The sequence below is a fragment of the Schistocerca serialis genome, chromosome 2, assembly GCF_023864345.2.
Source record: "Schistocerca serialis cubense isolate TAMUIC-IGC-003099 chromosome 2, iqSchSeri2.2, whole genome shotgun sequence".
Taxonomy (NCBI): domain Eukaryota; kingdom Metazoa; phylum Arthropoda; class Insecta; order Orthoptera; family Acrididae; genus Schistocerca; species Schistocerca serialis.
The window spans coordinates 873,246,431-873,269,168 of NC_064639.1; the positions used below are offsets into that span (position 1 = coordinate 873,246,431).

Below are 22,738 nucleotides of genomic sequence, written 5' to 3' on the forward strand. Positions count from 1 at the left end.
GTGAAACGAACCCTATTGTCCAGGACTGGATGTCACAAAGGACGCAGATTCACTACGAGATGGGGAAACTCACAGGCGTCTACTGTCTGTTGAGGCCTAAGCGCTGTAGTGTGCGAGTGAGACAGACGAGAACCTACGTCATAGGGAAACCCAGTAGAAGGCTTTTGTGGCCAAGGAGATGTAGCAGTGTTAAATATGGCGCACCTAAGATCGGCCATAAAGGCAAACATTTATGCAAACTATTTAATTCTGTAGTAGTGCAGGGAATGAAACCACAGTAATTGTAATTTACCATCCTTTATAAAATTTCATGGTGATCCCAATAAAGCTTGAATATTGATCATATCTATAATAGTTTAGGATTTACTGTCAAAGTGAAATTAACAAGTTTTGTAACGAAGACCTGAATGCTAAAATATGAACACTTTGATCGATCTTAATGATCGGCATTTCATATAGAAGCGCATCATTAAAATGACAAATGTTGTAAATATCAACTCTGTAACTTCATTTGTTTAAAAGATATAGTAAATTTAAATTATCAGTATTTGCAGTTAAGCATCAGATCATCATTTCCTCCACACAAAACACATTGAAGGATGACAGCATGCCACCTTATTGGATCATTAGGTTATGGAATATTTGTCGTAAAGTTTAGTGGGTTATAGTTACTTTTGTTCTTTATTTACCTATCAGAAAGCCTTGCTACTGGCCGTGGCATTCAAAGCTAAGAAAGAAATTGTATTGCTTTTATGTAAAAGAATTTAATGTTTATTATGTAATGGATATTATTGTTACTTTATTTAGAACTTGAAAGTGGTCAAGCTTTGATTATTTAAATACGTTAAAATGTAAAATAATGTAAAAAAAGGTGTAGCCAATCAGATGGACGGCTTCAGGAAAGGGAAATGCGCTTGTCAGTTAAGCTAAGATGTTCGGTGCGTGGGAAACGCGGTCGGAGATGGGCAGAGGGGAGTTCTCGTCGAGACACCAAAATGGATAGTTCGGCTGGAGACACAGAAGTGGACAGTTCTGGCCTAGGTGCCAAAGGCTCTCCTGGTGGAGACGCGAAAGCGGACTGTCGCTCTTTAGGCAGCTATGAAATGAAACGACATAGAAAATTTCGCGTTGTGTGGTATCGCGGGACTTAGTCTCTCAGCGGTGAGCAGCCGCGCACCTGGTGTGAACTCTAACTTTTCGTGTAAATATCGAGGTGGAGTATTGGACTTGTGTTTCGTGATGAGATTGTGAATGATCGAACTGTATCAAATGGATATGCGCTCGAGAGTAATAGTAATTCTAAATACGACCACTTTCGCTATTAGTTTGCTTTCTTAATAAACATTATTCCAACCAAATCGCAACTGTGTGGCCTACACCATTTATGGATCGTGAATTTAATTCCATATTGTTATGAACTTCGTGTTTCGCAAACTTGCCAGCAGCCAGAGAATTTAATTGGACTGGCACCATTATAATTTTTCGCCTCACTGAGGCGCTGCAGAATCAGAGTACGGGAGAGGGTAGGGCGGCCACTGACCTGAGAGGGAAGACGAGCCCGATGTCATGGAGTAGAGCGACTCGGAGTTGGGCACGGAGCTGCCGACCGAGTACTGCGACGCGGAGCTGGGCATGACGCCCCAGGGCAGGCCGGCGCCGTAGGCCGCGGGGTGCTGCTGCTGCTGGTGCTGCGGCTGCTGCTGGGGGTGGTGCGGGTGGTGGTGGTGATGGTGGTGGTGGTGCAGCGAGCCGGAGCCGCCTCCGCCACCACCGCCGCTCTGCTTGAGGCGCAGGATCTTGGCCCTGCAGATGACGCAGCGCAGCGGCAGCAGGCGCTGCGAGACCGCCATCTGGATGGTCTTGACGAAGCACTTGCGGCACACCACCCGGTGCCCACATGGCGACGTCTGCATCGTCGCCTTGGCGTTCACGCAGATCACGCACTGTCCAACACAAGCGAAATGACACTTACTATCAAAAGCTGATCAAGAGCCAGAGGCGATCAGTCTCAATTTCCTGATGCTCATTTCCTTCTGCACACGTACCAGAACACACCACGTGCAGTTAACTATGGCGTCCAACATTTTGAAAGACGCAGACTTACCGGATTTTACTCCATGATGTTAAAGGAAAGATTGGTAAGTTATTGTTGGCTGCGAGACCCCAAGAGGTAGACTGAGCTCCAAAAAGGGAAAAGTTTTTCTTTGCCAGTGCACAGTGGCCTATTTCCTTGCACTCTGTGAAAGTTGCGTCTTAGGGATTACTCCTTCAGTATAGTGAGTAATGGGTGCATGTATAGTGTCATGTAATGGTGAACGAGAGGGTGATACGCGATTTGGCACAAAACTTCTTCCTCTACAGTAACAATAACAATAAGGGGACTGTTGAGCTTAATGATCCCATCTGACAGAAAAATCATCACCAACTTGTCACAACTGTCACATGAGCTCACTCCAGGAAACTGCGGAGCGGTTTGGAATTTAATCCATTAATCTGGGGTAATTTAAATGCTGCCCATGAATATTCCTTCCACTACTAGGATTAGTAAAAAAGGGATGAAAATTATAGTTTAACATGTTCCCCACCCCGATGACGAAGACAAAGCACAAACTCGGATTAGTGAAGAAGTGGGTGAGAAAAATGGCGACTATTGGTGCCTGTCGTTTAAATATTGATGAAATTTGTCCACAGTCTGTCATGTTGGTGACGCCGTTTAAAGTTTGACGTGCTAAAGCTACCTTGAAAAAACTGATCTATGGCCTGCTGGAAGGAAGACCGATCAAATTAAGAAATTTATTTCATTTAAGTTCCCTCATTCCTTATTCTATGTGCGACAGTAGTTGCGAGATTGGGTCCCTAGTTGGACATAACCAATCTTCGTGGTAGGGGAAGGGAATATCCAGGACGGGTGAGTAGTTAATTTGGATTTCTTGACTATTAACAAAACCTGTTCCAGCTCGGAAGAACACGTTACTTTGAGTGCGACAGAGGCATACCTTGTGTGAGGAAGATAGCAATCTTTAACGTAGGTTCCTCCCAATCACTTGAAAAAGTGTGTTACTTCACACGTGATGGAGAGGTGCTTGCGTGAGGGAGATGACAGAACCACTGGCGTGTTTAAACTCCAACGAAAAGTTCTCCCTATCACTCAACAGGGAGAGCCAGATCTGGACATGAGATAAAAATGCAGGACTTAAAAGGGACTGAAAAATACGTAGCCTTGCGCGGCCAATGATTGGAGTGTTTCACTTACACCGGCTATCTCCCCCCCCCCCCCCCCCGCCCCCCTCTAGCTGCGACCGAGAGCAGTTTTAGGGACGACGAAGACGACAAGTGGTGAAAGAGACAGAGGGATGCAAAGTTGTAAGCCTTGCGACGGTTGGAATTTTAAGATCTAATGAGCTTTTACCCTCTCGGATTGGATGAGAAACTAACTATCGCGAAGAGCCATTGTGTTGGGGGGACCATACTTTGCCTTGTAACGTTTTGGTAATCATTCATTGTTTGTGATCTTGTTTTAGCTGTTCACGTGTTTTGTCTAGTTGATCACGTCTTACGAAATAAAGATTATTTGTGACACAGGCGAATCTCCTCTCACTGATGGTGAAGCAAACCGCTGGTATCCTCCAAGCGACCTTCCGGCACTTAACAATTAAAATTATTTCTGTTCATGATTTCAACTATTAATAACTTCGCCGAGATTTGATAGCTCATTCTAATTTCTAAGGCAGCATGGAAGGAAATTGGACTGGAGGTGAATGCAGATGTTTATTATTCCCTTCAGCCTACCACACTAGAAGCTATTTTAAACGCGTTAGATACTTAACAGAAGTTCTTTCAGTTCAGTTTTCCTACCACAATGGGTATTAAAAAACGAAAAGTAAGTTTTCAGTGGGCGGTGCCCCTTCAGAGGAACATCCCGGCAATGTGACTTCGGGAAGTCACTGGAAAACAAAAACCGGGTTGCCAGGCGGCGATTTGAAACATCGTCCTCTTCAATACGAGTTCAGTCGCACCATAACGTGAGTAGAACCGTAATGTGAGTCGACCGCCACCTCACAGGAGTGTGTTAGCGACCTCGTTTTCAATGGCGGGTGATGATGTTAATGGTCCTGTGGCATTGGTACCGCATCATTCTTCCAGAAGATTTCGAAATGATATTTCTAATTCGTTGTTGAGCACTTCTGGGAAGTGGATGGATGAACACTGCGTTGCACTGTTAAATTATCGGTGATTTCGAGACTCACGAGAGAGATGAACGATAATGGCTCAAATGGCTCTGAGCACTATGATGAACGATAATGCCCAAAAGTCGGAACCAGCAGTCACTTGCAGATAAACGACACTTATCGTGCCGAAGTATACTTAGAAAGTGATGAATGTAGGTATATTAAACAGCCCCCTACGAATCAATTCTGTTGAGACAAAGAGATTGAAATCAGACTACTCTGCGTCGCACAAAGGTTTTCAAGCAGTCTTTCTTCCCGTGTTCCATAGGAAGAAACCTTGATATGTGCGCATTGGGAAGCACCCTATACCAAGCACTCCATAGTGGTTCGCAGAGTTTAGTTGTTACTGAAGTCGTATAATATAATTAGGTGAAACACTTGCCTGGCGACATATTGTTCTGCGTGAGCACAAAACGTCTAATTAAGGATAATGGTAAAATGGTATTACAGGTTTGCAGAGGTCTCTAACACCACAAGTAGTTCCAGACCTATTGCTAATTAAAGACTATTTTTCAGCATTACGCTTTGAAATTATTTAACTCTGTTAATAAAATTGGTGTAACCGTCGGCGAAATGTTAACAGACAGATGTTGGTGAGAGTTATCTACAAATAACTCCACTTACAGACGAGGGTGTAATTAGATGAATGACAAACACTAACTTCACTTAACGAAGGTTTATTCAGCACTAGCACATACAAGAGCGCGGAGCGAACTGCCTCCGGCCAGAACACATACAACATATATACAGCTACAGAACATTCCTGTACAATTATTCTTGACATTTGTGGTTACTTCTAGAATGTACTCGAACCGAAAATAGATATTAAAATTGTACGGTCCAGGTGGGCTTTTAGCTCACGTCCCTCCATGCAACAGTTTAGTATCATAACAACTACACCACGGTGCTACTCAGATTATTCTGCGACAAAATGTTTGCTTAGCTGAAGAGGGGGCCGTCACTAACTTCCAAATTTGATTACGTTTTTGAAGCTACGGAGTTAACAGAATGTTACACAAAGCAGAATGCGCTATTATGAATGCACAGTTATTACAACGAATATAAATGTCTTTGCTTTATGTAAAATGAGGAACAAAGTAAGATCACGCTAAATGCGTGTTGTTAATATCATCAGTTACGCGAGAACCAGAAGAGTTGCATCCATTCTGAGTACATAAATGGGAAGAGAGGGACTTTTCCCGTAGGAAAGATGCGCTACTTATGTGTCAGCATTAAATTAAAACGTATTTTCACTATTCATAGAGGTTTTTTTTGTTTTTTTTTTCGCTCAGTCTACTGACTGGTTTGATGCGGCCCGCCACGAATTCCTTTCCTGTGCTAACCTCTTCATCTCAGAGTAGCACTTGCAACCTACGTCCTCAATTATTTGCTTGACGTATTCCAATCTCTGTCTTCCTCTATAGTTTTTACCCTCTACAGCTCCCTCTAGTAATATGGAAATGGAAGTCATTCCCTCATGTCTTAGCAGATGTCCTATCATCCTGTCCCTTATCCTTTTCAGTGTCTTCCACATATTCCTTTCCTCTCCGATTCTGCGTAGAACCTCCTCATTCCTTACCTTATAAGTCCACCTAATTTTCAACATTCTTCTATAGCATCACATCTCAAATGCTTCGATTCTCTTCTGTTCCGGTTTTCCCACAGTCCATGTTTCACTACCATACAATGCTGTACTCCAGACGTACATCCTCAGAAATTTCTTCCTCAAATTAAGGCCGGTATTTGATATTAGTACACTTCTCTTCGCCAGAAATGCCTTTTTTGCCATAGCGAGTCTGCTTTTGATGTCCTCCTTGCTCCGTCCGTCATTGGTTACTTTACTGCCTAGGTAGCAGAATTCCTTAACTTCATTGACTTCGTGACCATCAATCCTGATGTTTCGTTTCTCGCTGTTCTCATTTCTACTACTTCTCATTACCTTCGTCTTTCTCCGATTTACTCTCAAACCATACTGTGTACTCATTAGACTGTTCATTCCGTTCAGCAGATCATTTAATTCTTCTTCACTTTCACTCAGGATAGCAATGTCATCAGCGAATCGTATCATTGATATCCTTTCACCTTGTATTTTAATTCCACTCCCGAACCTTTCTTTTATTTCCATCATTGCTTCCTCGATGTACAGATTGAAGAGTAGGGGCGAAAGGCTGCAGCCTTGTCTTACACCCTTCTTAATACGAGCACTTCGTTCTTGATCGTCCACTCTTATTATTCCCTCTTGGTTGTTGTACATATTGTATATGACCCGTCTCTCCCTATAGCTTACCCCTACTTTTTTCAGAATCTCGAACAGTTTGCACCATTTTATATTGTCGAACGCTTTTTCCAGGTCGACAAATCATATGAAAGTGTCTTGATTTTTCTTTAGCCTTGCTTCCATTATTAGCCGTAACGTCAGAATTGCCTCTCTCGTCCCTTTACTTTTCCTAAAGCCAAACTGATCGTCACCTAGCGCATTCTCAATTTTCTTTTCCATTCTTCTGTATATTATTCTTGTAAGCAGCTTCGATGCATGAGCTGTTAAGCTGATTGTGCGATAATTCTCGCACTTGTCAGCTCTTGCCGTCTTCGGAATTGTGTGGATGATGCTTTTCCGAAAGTCAGATGATATATCGCCAGACTCATATATTCTACACACCAACGTGAATAGTCGTTTTGTTGCCACTTCCCCCAATGATTTTAGAAATTCTGATGGAATGTTATCTATCCCTTCTGTCTTACTTGACCGTAAGTCCTCCAAAGCTCTTTTAAATTCCGATTCTAATACTGGATCCCCTATCTCTTCTAAATCGACTCCTGTTTCTTCTTCTATCACATCTGACAAATCTACACCCTCATAGAGGCTTTCAATGTATTCTTTCCACCTATCTGCTCTCTCCTCTGCATTTAACAGTGAAATTCCCGTTGCACTCTTAATGTTACCACCGTTGCTTTTAATGTCACCAAAGGTTGTTTTGACTTTCCTGTATGCTGAGTCTCTCCTTCCGACAATCATATCTTTTTCGATGTCTTCACGTTTTTCCTGCAGCCATTTCGTCTTAGCCTCCCTGCACTTCCTATTTATTTCATTCCTCAGCGACTTGTATTTCTGTATTCGTGATTTTCCCGGAACATGTTTGTACTTCCTCCTTTCATCAATCGACTGAAGTATTTCTTCTGTTAGCCATGGTTTCTTAGCGCTACCTTCTTTGTACCTATGTTTTCCTTCCCAACTTCTGTGATGGCCCCATTTAGAGATGTCCATTCCTCTTCAACTGTACTGCCTACTGCGCTATTCCATATTGCTGCATCTATAGCGTTAGAGAACATCAAACGTATCTCGTCATTCCTTAGTACTTCCGTATCCCACTTCTTTGCGTATTGATTCTTCCTGTCTTGAACTTCAGCCTACTCTTCATCACTACTATATTGTGATCTGAGTCTATATCTGCTCCTGCGTATGCCTTACAATCCAGTATCTGATTTCGGAATCTCTGTCTGACCATGATGTAATCTAATTGAAATCTTCCCGTATCTCCCGGCCTTTTCCAAGTATACCTCCTCCTCTTGTGATTCTTGAACAGGGTATTCGCTATTACTAGCTGAAACTTGTTACAGGACTCAATTAGTCTTTTTCCTCTTTCATTCCTTGTCCCAAGCCCATATTCTCCTGTAACCTTTTCTTCTACTCCTTCCCCTACAACTGCATTCCAGTCGCCCATGACTATTAGATTTTCGTCCCCCTTTACATACTGCATTAACCTTTCAATATCCTCATACACTTTCTCTGTCTGTTGATCTTCAGCTTGCGACGTCGGCATGTATACCTGAACTATCGTTGTCGGTGTTGGTCTGCTGTCGATTCTGATTAGAACAACCCGGTCACTGAACTGTTCACAGTAACACACCCTCTGCCCTACCTTCCTATTCATAACGAATCCTACACCTGTTATACCATTTTCTACTGCTGTTGATATTACCCGATACTCATCTGACCAGAAATCCTTGTCTTCCTTCCACTTCACTTCACTGACCCCTGCTATATCTAGATTGAGCCTTTGCATTTCCCTTTTCAGATTTTCTAGTTTTCCTACCACGTTCAAGCTTCTGACATTCCACGCTCCGACTCGTAGAACGTTATCCTTTCGTTGATTATTCAATCTTTTTCTCATGGTAACCTCCCCCTTGGCAGTCCCCTCCCGGAGATCCGAATGGGGGACTATTCCGGAATCTTTTGCCAATGGAGAGATCATCATGACACTTCTTCAATTACAGGCCACATGTCCTGTCGATACACGTTACGTGGATACACGTTACAGTCTTAGCTGTGCAAATGCTACGAATCACGGTAACTCACAGAGCATTTAAATTAGATATGCAGTGTTTAGAGTCGATTTGTTTAGAAATTAAACATGCATATCATATATTTTTTACATATCATATGTTATTCAAGAGTATGCACTTTTTGAGTCTGGTGAATCTGAACAGTGGTAGTTGGAGACCCATGCTGGGGGTAAAGGGTGTAAATTCCGAGACTCGAATGTGGTGAAGGACTATAGTAAGATAGGCGTTTGTCTGAGGTACTGTGTCGGTTTAGGTGGCAGCTTAGCCACGTTGATAAAGTATTTCTCGTGAGGATTTCTAAATTCAGACCATGGACTTTTGGAGGGACCCGGTGTTTGGTGTGTGAGGAGCAGTTCGCAATACTTTAACTTTTGAAGGGGCGTAGCCCTAGGATCGATGCTGGGCTCCATATGCTAAAAGCAATTGGGACTTATATTAGTCGGTGCTTCAGTGTCTTTGATGGGGCTTGATAGAATTTAACTTTTGTCACTCGGTTAACCCCGACTGGTCGTATGATTCGCTACACTATGCACATATGCCTGAGGGTGATAGATAATTAAGTGAAGTTTAATTCAGATGTGTGTCCACTACTGTAATCTAAAATCAACCTTACATCAGACTTATTTAGGAACATTGTCAAGTGTTTTCGATTAACAATATTTTCAGGAAAAGAATGAGAGGCTACACGGAAACCCATTTGACACAGATGAGCCATAAGCATTAAATACTTATCCGTGTTCTGCGTCACACTGCCGTTAATAAAACAAACTCTATTTTATTTGAGAACGCCAGATAGGAGCAAAAGCGTTGCAGGCGTAGATGCAGAAGTTGTCGCTTTGCTACATATTTATGTCATGGGGACTCATATACTGGTCAAATACAAAACCATGTAGCTCTCAGAATAATCATTGTAAAAGGAAAAATATTTTACTTTTATTTGTTTATTAACTGGCAAACCCCGTATTGCCGTAGTATTTTCTGTTGGAAACTAAACTAAAAAATAACTGTGTTCGTAGAGTAAAACCGTAAAATTTCATTTCCATATATTCTTGAAAACATGCTTGAAATTATGAAACAGTTTCTGTACGCTGGGCGCACCCGCTTTGCAATCCTATTGGCGATTTTTTTAAACGTTTCTATGGACGGCTTCTTCATAGCCCTGTAGATGGCTATTGTTTTTGCCTACAGCAGTTTGCGCTTCATAGTTGAAAGCTATCAAAAGCGCTGCTAGGTGTCAGGGATTTCCTAAAGTTGACTCGCCTGTTGGTGTGACTTAGTAATTAAGAAGAAATGTTTTACGACTTCGTGCATGATGTGGCATTTTTTCATGCATCTCAGCATTTATGACGTCATATCTCTTGAACTACGCGTAGTTAAAAAAAATGGTTCAAATGGCTCTGAGCACTATGGGACTCAATTGCTGAGGTCATTAGTCCCCTAGAACTTAGAACTAGTTAAACCTAACTAACCTAAGGACATCACAAACATCCATGCCCAAGGCAGGATTCGAATCTGCGACCGTAGCGGTCTTGCGGTTCCAGACTGCAGCGCCTTTAACCGCACGGCCACTTCGGCCGGCTCTACGCGTAGTACAATGATGCAATGTTGTATGTACATTCAGAGGCATACTGTCTGCAAAATGTGTTGCTAGTAGAGTTAGTGGCAAATAAGTAATAAATTTAAACGTCATGCACAATGAGGCAGTTTTCCACGCAGCTCTGTGTTTATGACGTCATATCTGCTGAACTGCGTTAGGTAGGTGGCTCTTAACCCCACAGCAATTGGTATCTGACAATAAGGGATCTGTTTAAAAGTTTGGTTGAAATCATTCCAGTGGTTTAGGAGGAGGTGCGGATTATACATACACGCACGCATACATCAATTTCTATAATGGTTTATGGTGGTAAATTACTATGGGACCAAACCGCTAAGGTCATCGATCCCTAGGCTTATACACTACTTAATCTAACTTAAACTAACTTACGCTAAGGGCAACACGCACACACCCATGCCCGAAGGAGGACTCGAACCTCCGACGGGGGCAGCCGCGCGAACCGTGGCAAGGCGCCCTAACTCAATTTCTATAATATGTACGGGTTTAACCAGGTAAAATTAGGGCCTCTAAGCCCTGTCTTTCATCGAATTTGACAGGTTCAGTATTTTTCACATTGTAGTTGCCTAAGAAATAACAATATTTTCAATATGACCAATGTTAGTAAGATAGAATTAATAATGATTTGAGTAAGACAATATGAATGGATAATACTGACTAAGAACTAATAAACTTAATACTAGCAGTACTGTTACTTTTACTACTACTACTACTACTTCTGCTACCACAGCTGGTGCTGCTGCTATTAATGTGGTGTTAGTGGTGTTAGTGGCAGATACAAAATGTAGTGATATTTTCTGACAGAACGAGTTCTGATGGAGAGAAATTTTGGTAGACAGCACCATCTAAGGGTGTTGGGAAATGGAGAAGATCTGGTTGAAAAGAAGGAAGTAATTGGGTAACGAGCTGGTGCAGGGACAAAGGTAGACGTAATTATTACTTCAGTAGGTTTGTCAGTAACTGGCTTCCGCAGCTGGAGATGTTAGTCCCTTATCTGATATAATGAGGGAGGTCATTCCAGAGTCTGGCTCCTGACAATGAAAAGAATTTGTGGATGCGGCCGAGCGATGGAGTGGGACAGGGACAATATGGCTCTGATCGGAACGGATGTTTCTGCCATCTTGTTAAGGCACAAGGGTTAAGGTCGAAGAGATATATGGGGGTCGGTGTACGTTAATAAGGCGGTAGAGAAGACGAATTGTACGGTCACCTCTGTAAGTGTAAGATGGCGAAATATGACCAAAAAGTAGAACGTCACAAACATATCGAACGTAGGCGTTCATCACCAGTTCCAGGCATCGTGAACTATCTTGAGCAAGACCCTGCACGATGATATCGTTGCAATCAACCATTGGAAGTATACATGATGCTTGTATACATTTATTCTGAGATGGAAACTAGAGAGTTTTTTATACTTTTGTAGGGCACGGAGAAATGCTGATGCCTTCTTGCACATTACAGCTATGCGCTCAGCCCAATTTACCTTCTCATTATTAGTGCTCCTAAGTTCTTTGCTGAGGGAGAGAAGTTGATATTTGTGTCTCATTTAGGATTAAAGACATAAGGGATGCCTGGTATTTCCGGCAGAGGAGCCTAGAATGAGAAACTAGGATCGCTTGGGTTTTGGATGGGTTGAGTTTTAACCCTACATTTTGTACCTATTTTGATAGAGCACCCTTATCATTACTGAAAAGCTCGATAGCTGACTTCAACTTTATTGATTTTGCATTTAGATATTACTGGAGGTCATCAGCATACCTGTGGTATTAACAGTAGGAGAAGACTGATGACTCGTCACTGACATGCAATGAAACCCTGTGGGACGCGTGATACTATCTGCCTCCATTGTGACGTTATGATGTCGGACATGAGGTACTGATGGCGAAACCAGTGCACTGAACTTGACGAGAAATGTTGCCCTCTAAACTGAAGAGCTTGCACAGGATAGAGAAGCGTGGATACTCGCATCAAACCAGTCTACTGACTGAAGACCACAATAACAACAACAACAAGTTTAAATTGTTTACTTGTCACCACAAACGGTCGTCAAGCCACAACGCTAAAACAGTGAATTTTTTGAAAGGTTACATAACTAGTTCCAGCGCACAGAGTCGTCATTTTCAAAACTGAAACTGGGTATGTAACACTTTAAAAATTTCATTGTTTTAGTGACGTGGCTTGACGACCGTTTGTGGTGTCAAATAAAGATTTTAAATTTCATTCAGTCGCACTCCTTGATTACAGTTATGTCGAAATACAAAAGCAACAAGTTCGCCAACTAAAAAAAAGCGAAATAAGGATAATGGAATGTATTCGAATCAAATTAGATGAGGCTGACGGAATTAGGTTAGAAAACGAGACACTTAGAGCAGGTGATGAGTTTTGCTATTTGTGCAGCAAAATAACTGATGGTCGAAGCAGAGAGTATATGAAATGTAGACTGACAATGGCAAGAAACGCCATGTAGCCATGTATGGAAGTGAAACATGGAACGTAAACAGTTTAGACAAAAAGAGAATAGAAACTTTTGAAATTTGGTGCTACAGAAGAATACTGAAGATTGGATGAGTACATCATGTAGCTAATGAGGAGGTACTGAATACAATTCGGGAGACAATAAATTTGTGGCACAACATGACTACACGAAGGGATTACTTGACAGGACACTTTCTGAGACATCAATGGATTACCAGTTTACTGTTGGGGGGAAGTGCGGTGAGGAGGGGGGGGGGGGGACGGTTAAAAATCGTAGAGGGAGGCTAATAGATGAATACAGCAACCAGAGTTAGAGGAATGTAGATTTTAATAATTATTTACAGATGAAGAGGCTTGCACAGTACAGAGTAGTCTTCCTAATGAAGACCACAACAACAACAACAATAATAACAACAACAAGGCGTTCTGCAAGTAAAATGTCGAAATTGACAGTTCCAGAGGCTTTTCTGAAGTCTAAGAAGAGGATAGTAGCCTCTTTTCTATTCAGAGCAAGTTTCAGGTCATCTGTTATTTCTATTAAAACAAATGTTGTGCTGTGTTGTTTGTGAATCCTGATCTATTCGTCTAGTACTAGGGCTACTTGTTTCAGCCTCCGATCGGTTGTGAAATTACACCCACAGTGAAAAATCAGTGAAACTTTGCATAGATATGCCGTGCAGTGTCTCTAGTATGCCTGTATATAGCGTCACATCGCACTTATCAATTCTGAGCGCACAGTGAGGACGTATAGATGACAAAAAAATAGCGTCCCCTGCCAAGTTTGAGGTGACTGGTGAGATATTTCACCTGATTTCATGCAGCCCACATAGCGTGACTGTCATGCATTTCCTTCTTCATGACATTTCTCAGCCATACACTGCAGGGCAACGAAGACAACCCTGCAGCGTTTTCTATGGGACCTGTCGTTGAACCACCAGACAACACAGACTTGTCGCCCTCTGATTTTCATCTCTTCGTGCACATGAACACGACAGAATTTTTGCGTGGACAACGAGTTGCAGACCAGAGAATTGGGAGAAATCGTAGATGATTGCTTTCGATGAGGATGGTAGGGCCTACTGGAAAGTTAGTACCTTGTTACGACAAACTGTTTAAGTTGTAGTGACAACTATGTAGAGAAGTATCTGGAAGGTGGAGGTAAATGCTACAAATAAAACCCTTTTTGATTTTCTCTGTGGCTTCAAATTCGCGATGATCGGAAGTTGAAAAAAAAAAAAAAGAAGAAGAGAGGAGAGCAAACATATGGCTAATGAGAGGGTGCTGTAGGAACGTTCTCTTCAGCTCTTCAGGTAATGGCTTGACAGGTCCCCATTTCCAGGCCTCAGGGAAATATAGGCACACAAGATAGAACATTTTCCCTTCCATTAATGATGAATTCAGTTCATCGTCAGTTATACATTTAATGAATAATGAGTGGTCGATTAATAATCGACCAGTGGTTTTCTACTGAGAGAGAGTGAGTCATTTAGCAGGACACGCGCAAACAAACAGGCAGCAGGCAGCGATAGCTCAGGGTTTGAGCGCTTCATGAAAAACCCAGCGGCTACGCAGTGCGGTGGCGCTGAAAGATTCAGCAGCCCGCAGCGCCGTCCCATCCCCTGGCGGCCGTTTTGTGCACCACGGTTGCTGCCGCTGCGGCCCGCTTTGTCACCGATAGGTTGCAACCGGACATTCCTAGCTGGCCAGTCACCACACAGGACCACGGCGGCTGTTAGTACACGCTTGTTTACAACACTTATAGGTGGGGTTCCTCATCATATGCGGTCCGAAAGTCGCAATTTACAACTAACACACTCCTTACTTCTGGTTCTACCGAAGGAGGCATCGGGCTAGTTAGTAGTTGGCCAGAGAAAACGTTTGTAATTGGGGAATACATTATATTTAGGTTTATTGAAACACTGCGGTACGTATTCAAAACTTCTGAGCAAAAGAAAAGATAGTCATTTCATTTGTTCATTATTGCATACAATCTTGATACTAAAGTCCTGGAATTTAATGCGGCTCGTATTTCCACATAGCTATCGAAAGTTGCATACAATTGTGGTTAAACATTTGTTTCTTGATTTAAAAGCCATTTAAATGTTTACAATAATTGGTGAAATTAACTTTATGTAAATAAAAATGTAAATGTTTGTTTGTTCAAAATTGTATATCTTTGAGAGTTCTTCACCGATTGCTTTGAAATATTGACACAATGTTACATTCGATTATGCGCGTGTTTTTATGTACCCACTGAAGCGCCATATGATATATGGCGTATATATATATATATATATATATATATATATATATATATATATATATATATATATAAGAGTAATATACTGGGTGAGTCACCTAACATTGCCGCTGGATGTATTTCGTAAACCACATTAAATACTGACGAATCGATTCCACAGACCGAACGTGAGGAGAGGGGCTAGTGTAATTGGTTAATACAAACCATAAAAAATGCACGGAAGTATGTTTTTTTAACACAAACCTACGTTTTTTTAAATGGAACCCCGTTAGTTTTGTTAGCACATCTGAACATATAAACAAATAAGTAATCAGTGCCATTTGTTACAGTGTAAAATGTTAATTACATCCGGAGATATTGTAACCTAAAGTTGACGCTTGAGTACCACTCCTCCGCTGTTCGATCGTGTGTATCGGAAAGCACCGAATTACGTAGGGATCCAAAGGGAACGGTGATGGACCTTAGGTACAGAAGAGACTGGAACAGCACATTACGTCCACATGCTAATACCTTTTTATTGGTCTTTTTCACTGACACACATGTACATTACCATGACGGGTGAGGTACACGTACACACGTGGTTTCCGTTTTCAATTACGGAGTGGAATAGAGTGTGTCCCGACACGTCAGGCCAATAGATGTTCAATGTGGTGGCCATCATTTGCTGCACACAATAGCACTCTCTGGCGTAATGAATGTCGTACAAGCCGCAGTACATCTGGTGTAATGTCGCCGCAGGCTGCCACAATACGTTGTTTCATATCCTCTGGGGTTGTAGGCACATCACGGTACACATTCACCTTTAACGTACCCCACAGAAAGAAGTCCAGAGGTGTAAGATCAGGAGAACGGGCTGGCCAATTTATGCGTCCTCCACGTCCTATGAAACGCCCGTCGAACATCCTGTCAAGGGTCAGCCTAGTGTTAATTGCGGAATGTGCAGGCGCACCATCATGCTGATACCACATACGTCGACGCGGTTCCAGTGGGACATTTTCGAGCAACGTTGGCAGATCATTCTATAGAAACGCGATGTATGTTGCAGCTGTTTGGGCCCCTGCAATGAAGTGAGGACCAATGAGGTGGTCGCCAATGATTCCGCACCATACATTTACAGTCCACGGACGCTGTCGCTCTACCTATCTGAGCCAGCGAGGATTGTCCACGGACCAGTAATGCATGTTCCATAGATTCACTGCCCCGTGGTTTGTGAAACCCGCTTCATCGGCAAACAGGTAGAACTGCAACACATTCTCTGTTAATGCCCATTTACAGAATTGCACTCGATGATTAAAGTCATTACCATGTAATTGCAGATGCTGCTCGCCGACCGTGGGCCGTGTTTGTTACAACACGCAACTGAACGTCGGAGGTTTCAAGCGTCAACTTTAGGTTATAATATCTCCGGATGTAATTAACATTTTACAATGCAACAAACGGCACTGATTACGCATTTGTTTATATGTACAGATGTGCTAACAAAACTAACGTGGTTCCATTTAAAAAAACGTACGTTTGTGTTAAAAAACATACTTCCGTGCACTTTTGTATGGTTTGTATTAAACAATTACACTAGCCCCTTACCTCACGTTCGGTCTGTGGAATCGGTTCGTCAGTATTTGATGTGGTTTACGAAATATATCCAGCGGTAACGTTAGGTGACTCACCCTGTATACTATACAAAGGGTGAGTCACGTAAGACGTAACAGTCATTTTATTTCCTGCACGATTACACATATCGAAACGTGGTTTTCGGCAAATGTTAGAGCGTCAAGGGGTACGTTTGGCGTTGTTTGGTTAATGTTTTTAGCGCTGGTATCAACGGAGATATTGAAGCAAGTAAGGTTTCTTAACTAGAACCGTATACTTTCATAACTGCATTCGATAGCTGTTGAGAAGACAGTTACCGTGATGTAGCGTTTCTTAATGTTGACATTGAAACCTGTCATAAAAAAATTCGAGAAATATCCTAGAATGTGAGAGCACGGTGGCCGGAAACGGCATTTGCGGTGCAAACACCGCCAAGCAGTCGTCTCGTACCAGGTTGCGTGGTTATTACTGTATTAAATACATAAATTCTAGAAAGAATATTTGGCCTATGTTTTCCTATACGTTGCTGTGTGCTTCTTATAGGTAAAATACATGCTGTTGGACAACTGCCTGTACCTACACTACTCTAAATTACACCACAAGGAATACTTTGGTTGAACAAAACATTTTATTAAAAATACTTTGCTGACCACCTGTACACCGAAAAATAAATAGTCTTAACGTAACGTCGTTTCATGCTGAATGCAAGCGCGTAATGACAGTGCTACCAACCACGTGCAGCACAGACTGTCGACTTATGTGATACTGCATTGCAATTTCGTACACACGGAAATGAAACAAGCTATTTACTAACAATGATTTGATAACCGACCAAATCACATTACATAAATTTTGTCTTCCCTTAAACCGTTCAACCGATTGATAATGTGCCTTTCAACGCACATTTGCAATCGCCGTTCGAAAGAATGACGAATAGGTGTTATTTCATCAGTTGAAATGGAAGAACATGCACTGGCGATTTGATGACACATATTGTTTGGTGTAGATGGGGCTCCGTCATTGACTGCATCTTCGAGAGCTTCTCAAAGAAAGAAATCAAGAGGAGTCAAATCGGGGGACCTAGCAGGCCATTGAACAACAGAATTTCGTCCTGTCCAGCGTTTAGGGACGTTCTCATTCAGTATTTGCTTTGCAACTCGGGACGAGTGAGTTGGACAACCGTGGTGTTGCAGCCATATACAGTTTCGAATATCCAGGGACACCTCTTCCAGAAGAACCGGCAGAATGTTGGTCAGAAAAAGTGCATACGAATGTCCATTTAGAATGCCTGAGATAAAATAAGGTCTTACAACCTGCACTATACGTTTAGGCTCGACGGTCGTTGATGTTGCATCTGACAAAGCCAGTAGTGCATGTTATACAAAGGAAACGTTGCTTTATCGGTAAAGAGCACACGTTGGAAAAACGTAGGGACGTCTCTCAGTTGCTGAAGAGCAAACCGACAAAATTCTGTACGATGTTCGAAACCACGGTCGTCGAGTGCCTCATGTAGTGACAGATGATAGGGATGGAAATTCTATCGATTCGGGATGCGAATGACATTCGGTTGGCTGAATCCACATTCCTTGGTGATATATGTCGTGTCACTGTGTGGATTCATTAGTGTTGTAGCCATACCAGTTTCTTCGTGTTCTCTGTCTGTTGAAGTCTTCTTTTCTGTCCTGTTTTTGAAGTTCAAGCAGCCTGTCCGCGCTAGCGTTTTAATTATTCGTGCAGCTGCCTGGTGTGTCGGACATTGACCATATGGACAGATAGCCCTATACTGTTTTACTGTTTTTACGGCATTTCTTTTACATTCATATCACTTCTCTTCATTGGTGTTCATGCCTGCACGCAACGAATGTTGAAGCAGAAACGAGCGGTCTGCAGTGCACACAAGTAAACAGGCAAATGTGTTGACATTCTGACACAGCGCAGCAAGAGAGCTCTGCTTGTCGGTGTTGGTACCGTAAATGCCGTTTTGGGCCACAGTGCTCTCTCTCAAAAAAAAAAAAAAAAAAAAAAAAAAAAAAAAGTTCAAATGGCTCTAAGCACTATGGGACTTAACATGTGAGGTCAGCAGTCCCCTAGACTTAGAACTACTTAAACCTAAGTAACCTAAGGATATCATACACATCCATGTCCGAGGCAGGTTTCGAACCTGCGACCGTAACAGCAGCGCGATTCCGGACTGAGCAGCCTATAACCGCTCGGCCACAGCGGCCGGCCGTGCTCTCATATCCTAGGATATTTCTCGAATTTTTTTACGACCGGTTTCAACGTCAACCTTAACAAACGCTGTCTCACTGTAATTGTCTTCTTAAGAGCTATCGAATGCTGTTATAAAAAGTATATTTCTACTGAAGAACACGTACTTGCTTCAGTATCTCCGTTGATACCAGCACTAAAAACATTAACAAAACAAAAACATGCGAACCTCTCGGTACTCTAACATTTCCGGAAACCGATATGTGTAACGGTTCACGAAATAAAATGAGTGTTACCTCTTACGGTACTCACCCTTTACCTATGTATATTCAATATGGCGCTCCCATAGGTATATAAAAATATGCGTGTATTCGAATGCAACGTTATGTCAAAATTTTAAAGAAATCGGAGATTTAAGATTTTGAACCAACGAACATTTACATCAATATAAATAAAAATGAAAACGTAAATCTCTGAAAGTTCTTGACCGATTGCTTCGGAAGTCGGACACAACGCTGCATTCCAATGTGAGTGTGTTTTTGTATGCCTGTTTTATTATATATGACATATAAAAAATATGTAATGTGTAAAGGGGAAATATTATTACTAAAAACCTCGAAAAGTTTTTTGCTGATTTACTACACATATTTACACAATACTCTTATGAACATTCGGAGAGACGTAGGCCATATATTTCCATACATGTACTAATTACTATGTAGATAAACATGTAATATGCAAAGGGAAGACATTCTAAGCAAAAATCTCAAAAAGTACTCGCACAGTTTACTTCAAATTTGTACACGTTGCTTTAATAAACTTTTGGACTTATACAGGTTGTATATTTTTATAAATGTTTATAAATGTATATAGAAAATATATGATAGTGAATCATTATCAGCAAACAGGAAATTTATGGGTTATCGGCTTATAATTGGAGTAACACTTCAGAATCTGAATTTGCAATAACTACATACAATGCTCATTTTTATAGAGGGGGGGGGGGGGGGGAAATGAGATGTACTGAATGGAGGGAGGGAATGGACATAGAAAGGAGAAGGGAGGAGATGGACAGAGGGGATAAGAAGAGATGGAGAGGGAGGAGGAGGAGAAGGTGGACATCGAAAGGGGGAGGAGGCGATGGAAAGAGAGTGGGAGAGAAAGGGGACAGCAGCAGATAGAAAGAGAGGCGTGATGAGAAGATGGAGATAGAGGGGGAGGGAGAAGGAGGAGGAGGAGGAGGAGAAAGGAAAAGAGAGGAGCAATGGGAAGAAATGGACAAAGAGAGGGGAAGGGGGAAGGAGAAGATGGGCAGAGATAGGAGTGAGGGGAATATGAGGGCATAAATCCAATACCTATGCATATTAGAAACGTGTGATTCCTCTTTTCTTTCTTTTCCGTTTAGCCAAATTGAGCGACACCAACAAGTGGGCGGGCACAGCTAGTATGAGACAAAATAGAAAGAAAATCATCCGAAACCTATAAACTATGGTACAACATCCACATATCTGTTGTAGCAGATCGGTTACTGGCCATTCCTGATCTTAACGACTGGTAAAGCTGTTGAGGAGTTCTACATCTGTGACCCATGCTAACATTTCTTTCTTCAATGCAAGTGTGTCCCCGTATATGGTGACAACAAGGTAAATCTCTAGAACCAGAGATGTAATCCTGAACTCACTGTAAGTTAGCCACAGGTGAGCTGCAGCCGTCATCCCGAGTCCCAGTGAGGTTATCGAATGGGACCCAAGGGATCCTCACCCCAACCCTTTCCTCCTACCCTTCGCGGGTTGGGAGACCCACATACGTTACATATAGATTCACATACATTCTTCTGATTCTGCCTAAACTGCCACAAAGTCTTCCACTCTCCTCTGCTTCTATACAGGAGTTCATTCCAACATTGGGGAACCCTCACAGTATTCACTTCAGGACAGGGTTTTTTCTTAAAGTGCTTTCACTTTCCAAATATTTTCTAACTTCCCTTCGAGATCCCTAATTTGCTACTTCGTTTCAGCACAGTCTATCTAATTGAACTTCCAGCAGTTGCTGCCTTACCAGAGCCAGTACGAAACTCCAGAAAACAAGGCTTCAGGCTACACTATACTCTGCGTAATATGCAAGTCGCTGTCCGCTCCTGTAAGATGGACACACAGTCCACAAATGTGTTCCACTCTGAAGTATCGCTATGCAGGTCTACAGAATCTCCATCGTTGATGATAAAGCAGTTCGTGATCATGATTCGATGCTACAAGACGAGGACATTGCTGTGAAACGCTCAGCCGTGAACATCGGCAGGCAGGTGCTGCCCTCTGCTCCATTGGAGGGCGGCGAAGCTCTGTCTGGAACGCCACCAGTAATCAGTCTATTGTCTGCGCTCGCAGCCAAACAAAGGCGAAGGTCCGGAAGTCATTAGCGCCGCAGTGGCTTTTTGTCCAGGCTCTCCAAATCACAGCAAAGCAGCAAAACCCTGGATCAGGGTGTTCCCATCCCCCCCATCAAATATATTCCTTCCGAATTTTTCATTAAAAGAATTCCTTAAAGATGCAAATCTTGAATCTCCCTCCGTTGACCTAACTTCTGAGTCTGCATAAAAAGACTAGATGTGACAAAGTAAAATGTGTTGCAGTGTCATTACTCCACTGTTATCCAAAGTCGACCATTGTTCTGTTACATCTAAAAACGTGAAAACAAGCTGATGAACGTTCACTCTCCATAATTTTATTACCTGCACTTACACGCCTCTCACCGGTGTCTTCAGCTTTGATTTATAGAGGTATAGGTCTTCTTTGGTATTTCTAAAGCAGTACATAAGGGGTTTTAGGGCATGATTAAAAAAAGTGGAAGATCTTTTTGGTCAGCCTATTCCTGTCCATTCGTTTAAGCCGGTTGCGTCTTTCATTTCCCTCCTGTTTTGCCATAGAGTTCGTTTTCGGATATTTTTGGTGAATTCAAGTCAAGTTATTATATCTCGTGATGAACCTCAGTAATTCTGAGGCCTTTCTTCCCCAGATCTTCGAGGAGGCCTCTACTTACATTTAAACATAGGGTTTCGCCTGCATACGTAGCTACTGGTGTCATAACCTTTCTATAGTGAGGTACGTTAGTGTTGTGTAAAAGACAGTTTTGGTTGTAAATAGTGCGCAAAGATTGGTGAGATCTTTCAGGTTTACGCATTCATTCCTTAAGTGCTTCCTGTCCAGTGCGCTTTCCGCAATGATCTCACATAGATAATAAAAATTCTTCTATTCTACTGATTTTTCCATATTTCGTTCGGAATTTTGCGGACGCATCTTGGATATTAGTCATTACTTCTGTCTTTTTCAGATCATATCTGCAGGCTCATTTGTTCGGCAATTTCCTTTAACAGTTGAATTTCAATCCTAGCAGTTTCTATGTCATCTTACAGTATGTCAATGCCGTCAGCAAAAGCTGGATAGTCTATCGTGATTTCCTTCGATTTAATTCCACTTCTCATCGGGCTGTAGTCGCTTTCCATCACCTCGTTCGCCAGGTCTTCATGATTTTTTTTCTTCAAGAACAAAGTAGATAAGCGTTGGTGGCAGCCCTGTCTGACTCCTGTTTTCGCCGGCCAGAGTGGCCGAGCGGTTCTAGCCGCAACAGTCTGGAACCGCGTGACCGCTACGGTCACAGGTTCGAATCCTGCCTGGGGCATGGATGTGTGTGACGTCCTTAGGTTAGCTAGGTTTAACTAGCTCTAAGTTCTAGGTGACTCATGACCTCAGAAGTTAAGTCTCATAGTGCTCAGAGCCATTTTTTTTACTCCTGTTTTGATCCCAAAGCAACCTAGAAGACATCCTAGGAATTGTATGTTGAATTTTGCATCCATCAGGGTGGAGCTAATTAATATGTGAACATATTTTCATGTATTTAACTATCTCTTTCTGAGATGTCACTATTTTTTATCTTTTATATTACACGTTTGATCACATATATATATATATATATATATATATATATATATATATATATATATATATATATATATATATATATCCC

The 22,738-nt window shown here is 42.0% G+C and overlaps 1 protein-coding gene across 1 annotated transcript in view; it reads right to left on the minus strand.

Moving 5' to 3' along the window:
• LOC126458197 (fl(2)d-associated complex component) overlaps window positions 1–22,738 on the minus strand; it is a 583,107-nt gene that overhangs the window by 43,526 nt on the left and 516,843 nt on the right. The window contains exon 3 of the mRNA XM_050095086.1: window positions 1,541–1,943. Coding sequence (XP_049951043.1) covers window positions 1,541–1,943 — 403 coding nt within the window. The remainder of the gene's footprint in view (window positions 1–1,540; window positions 1,944–22,738) is intronic.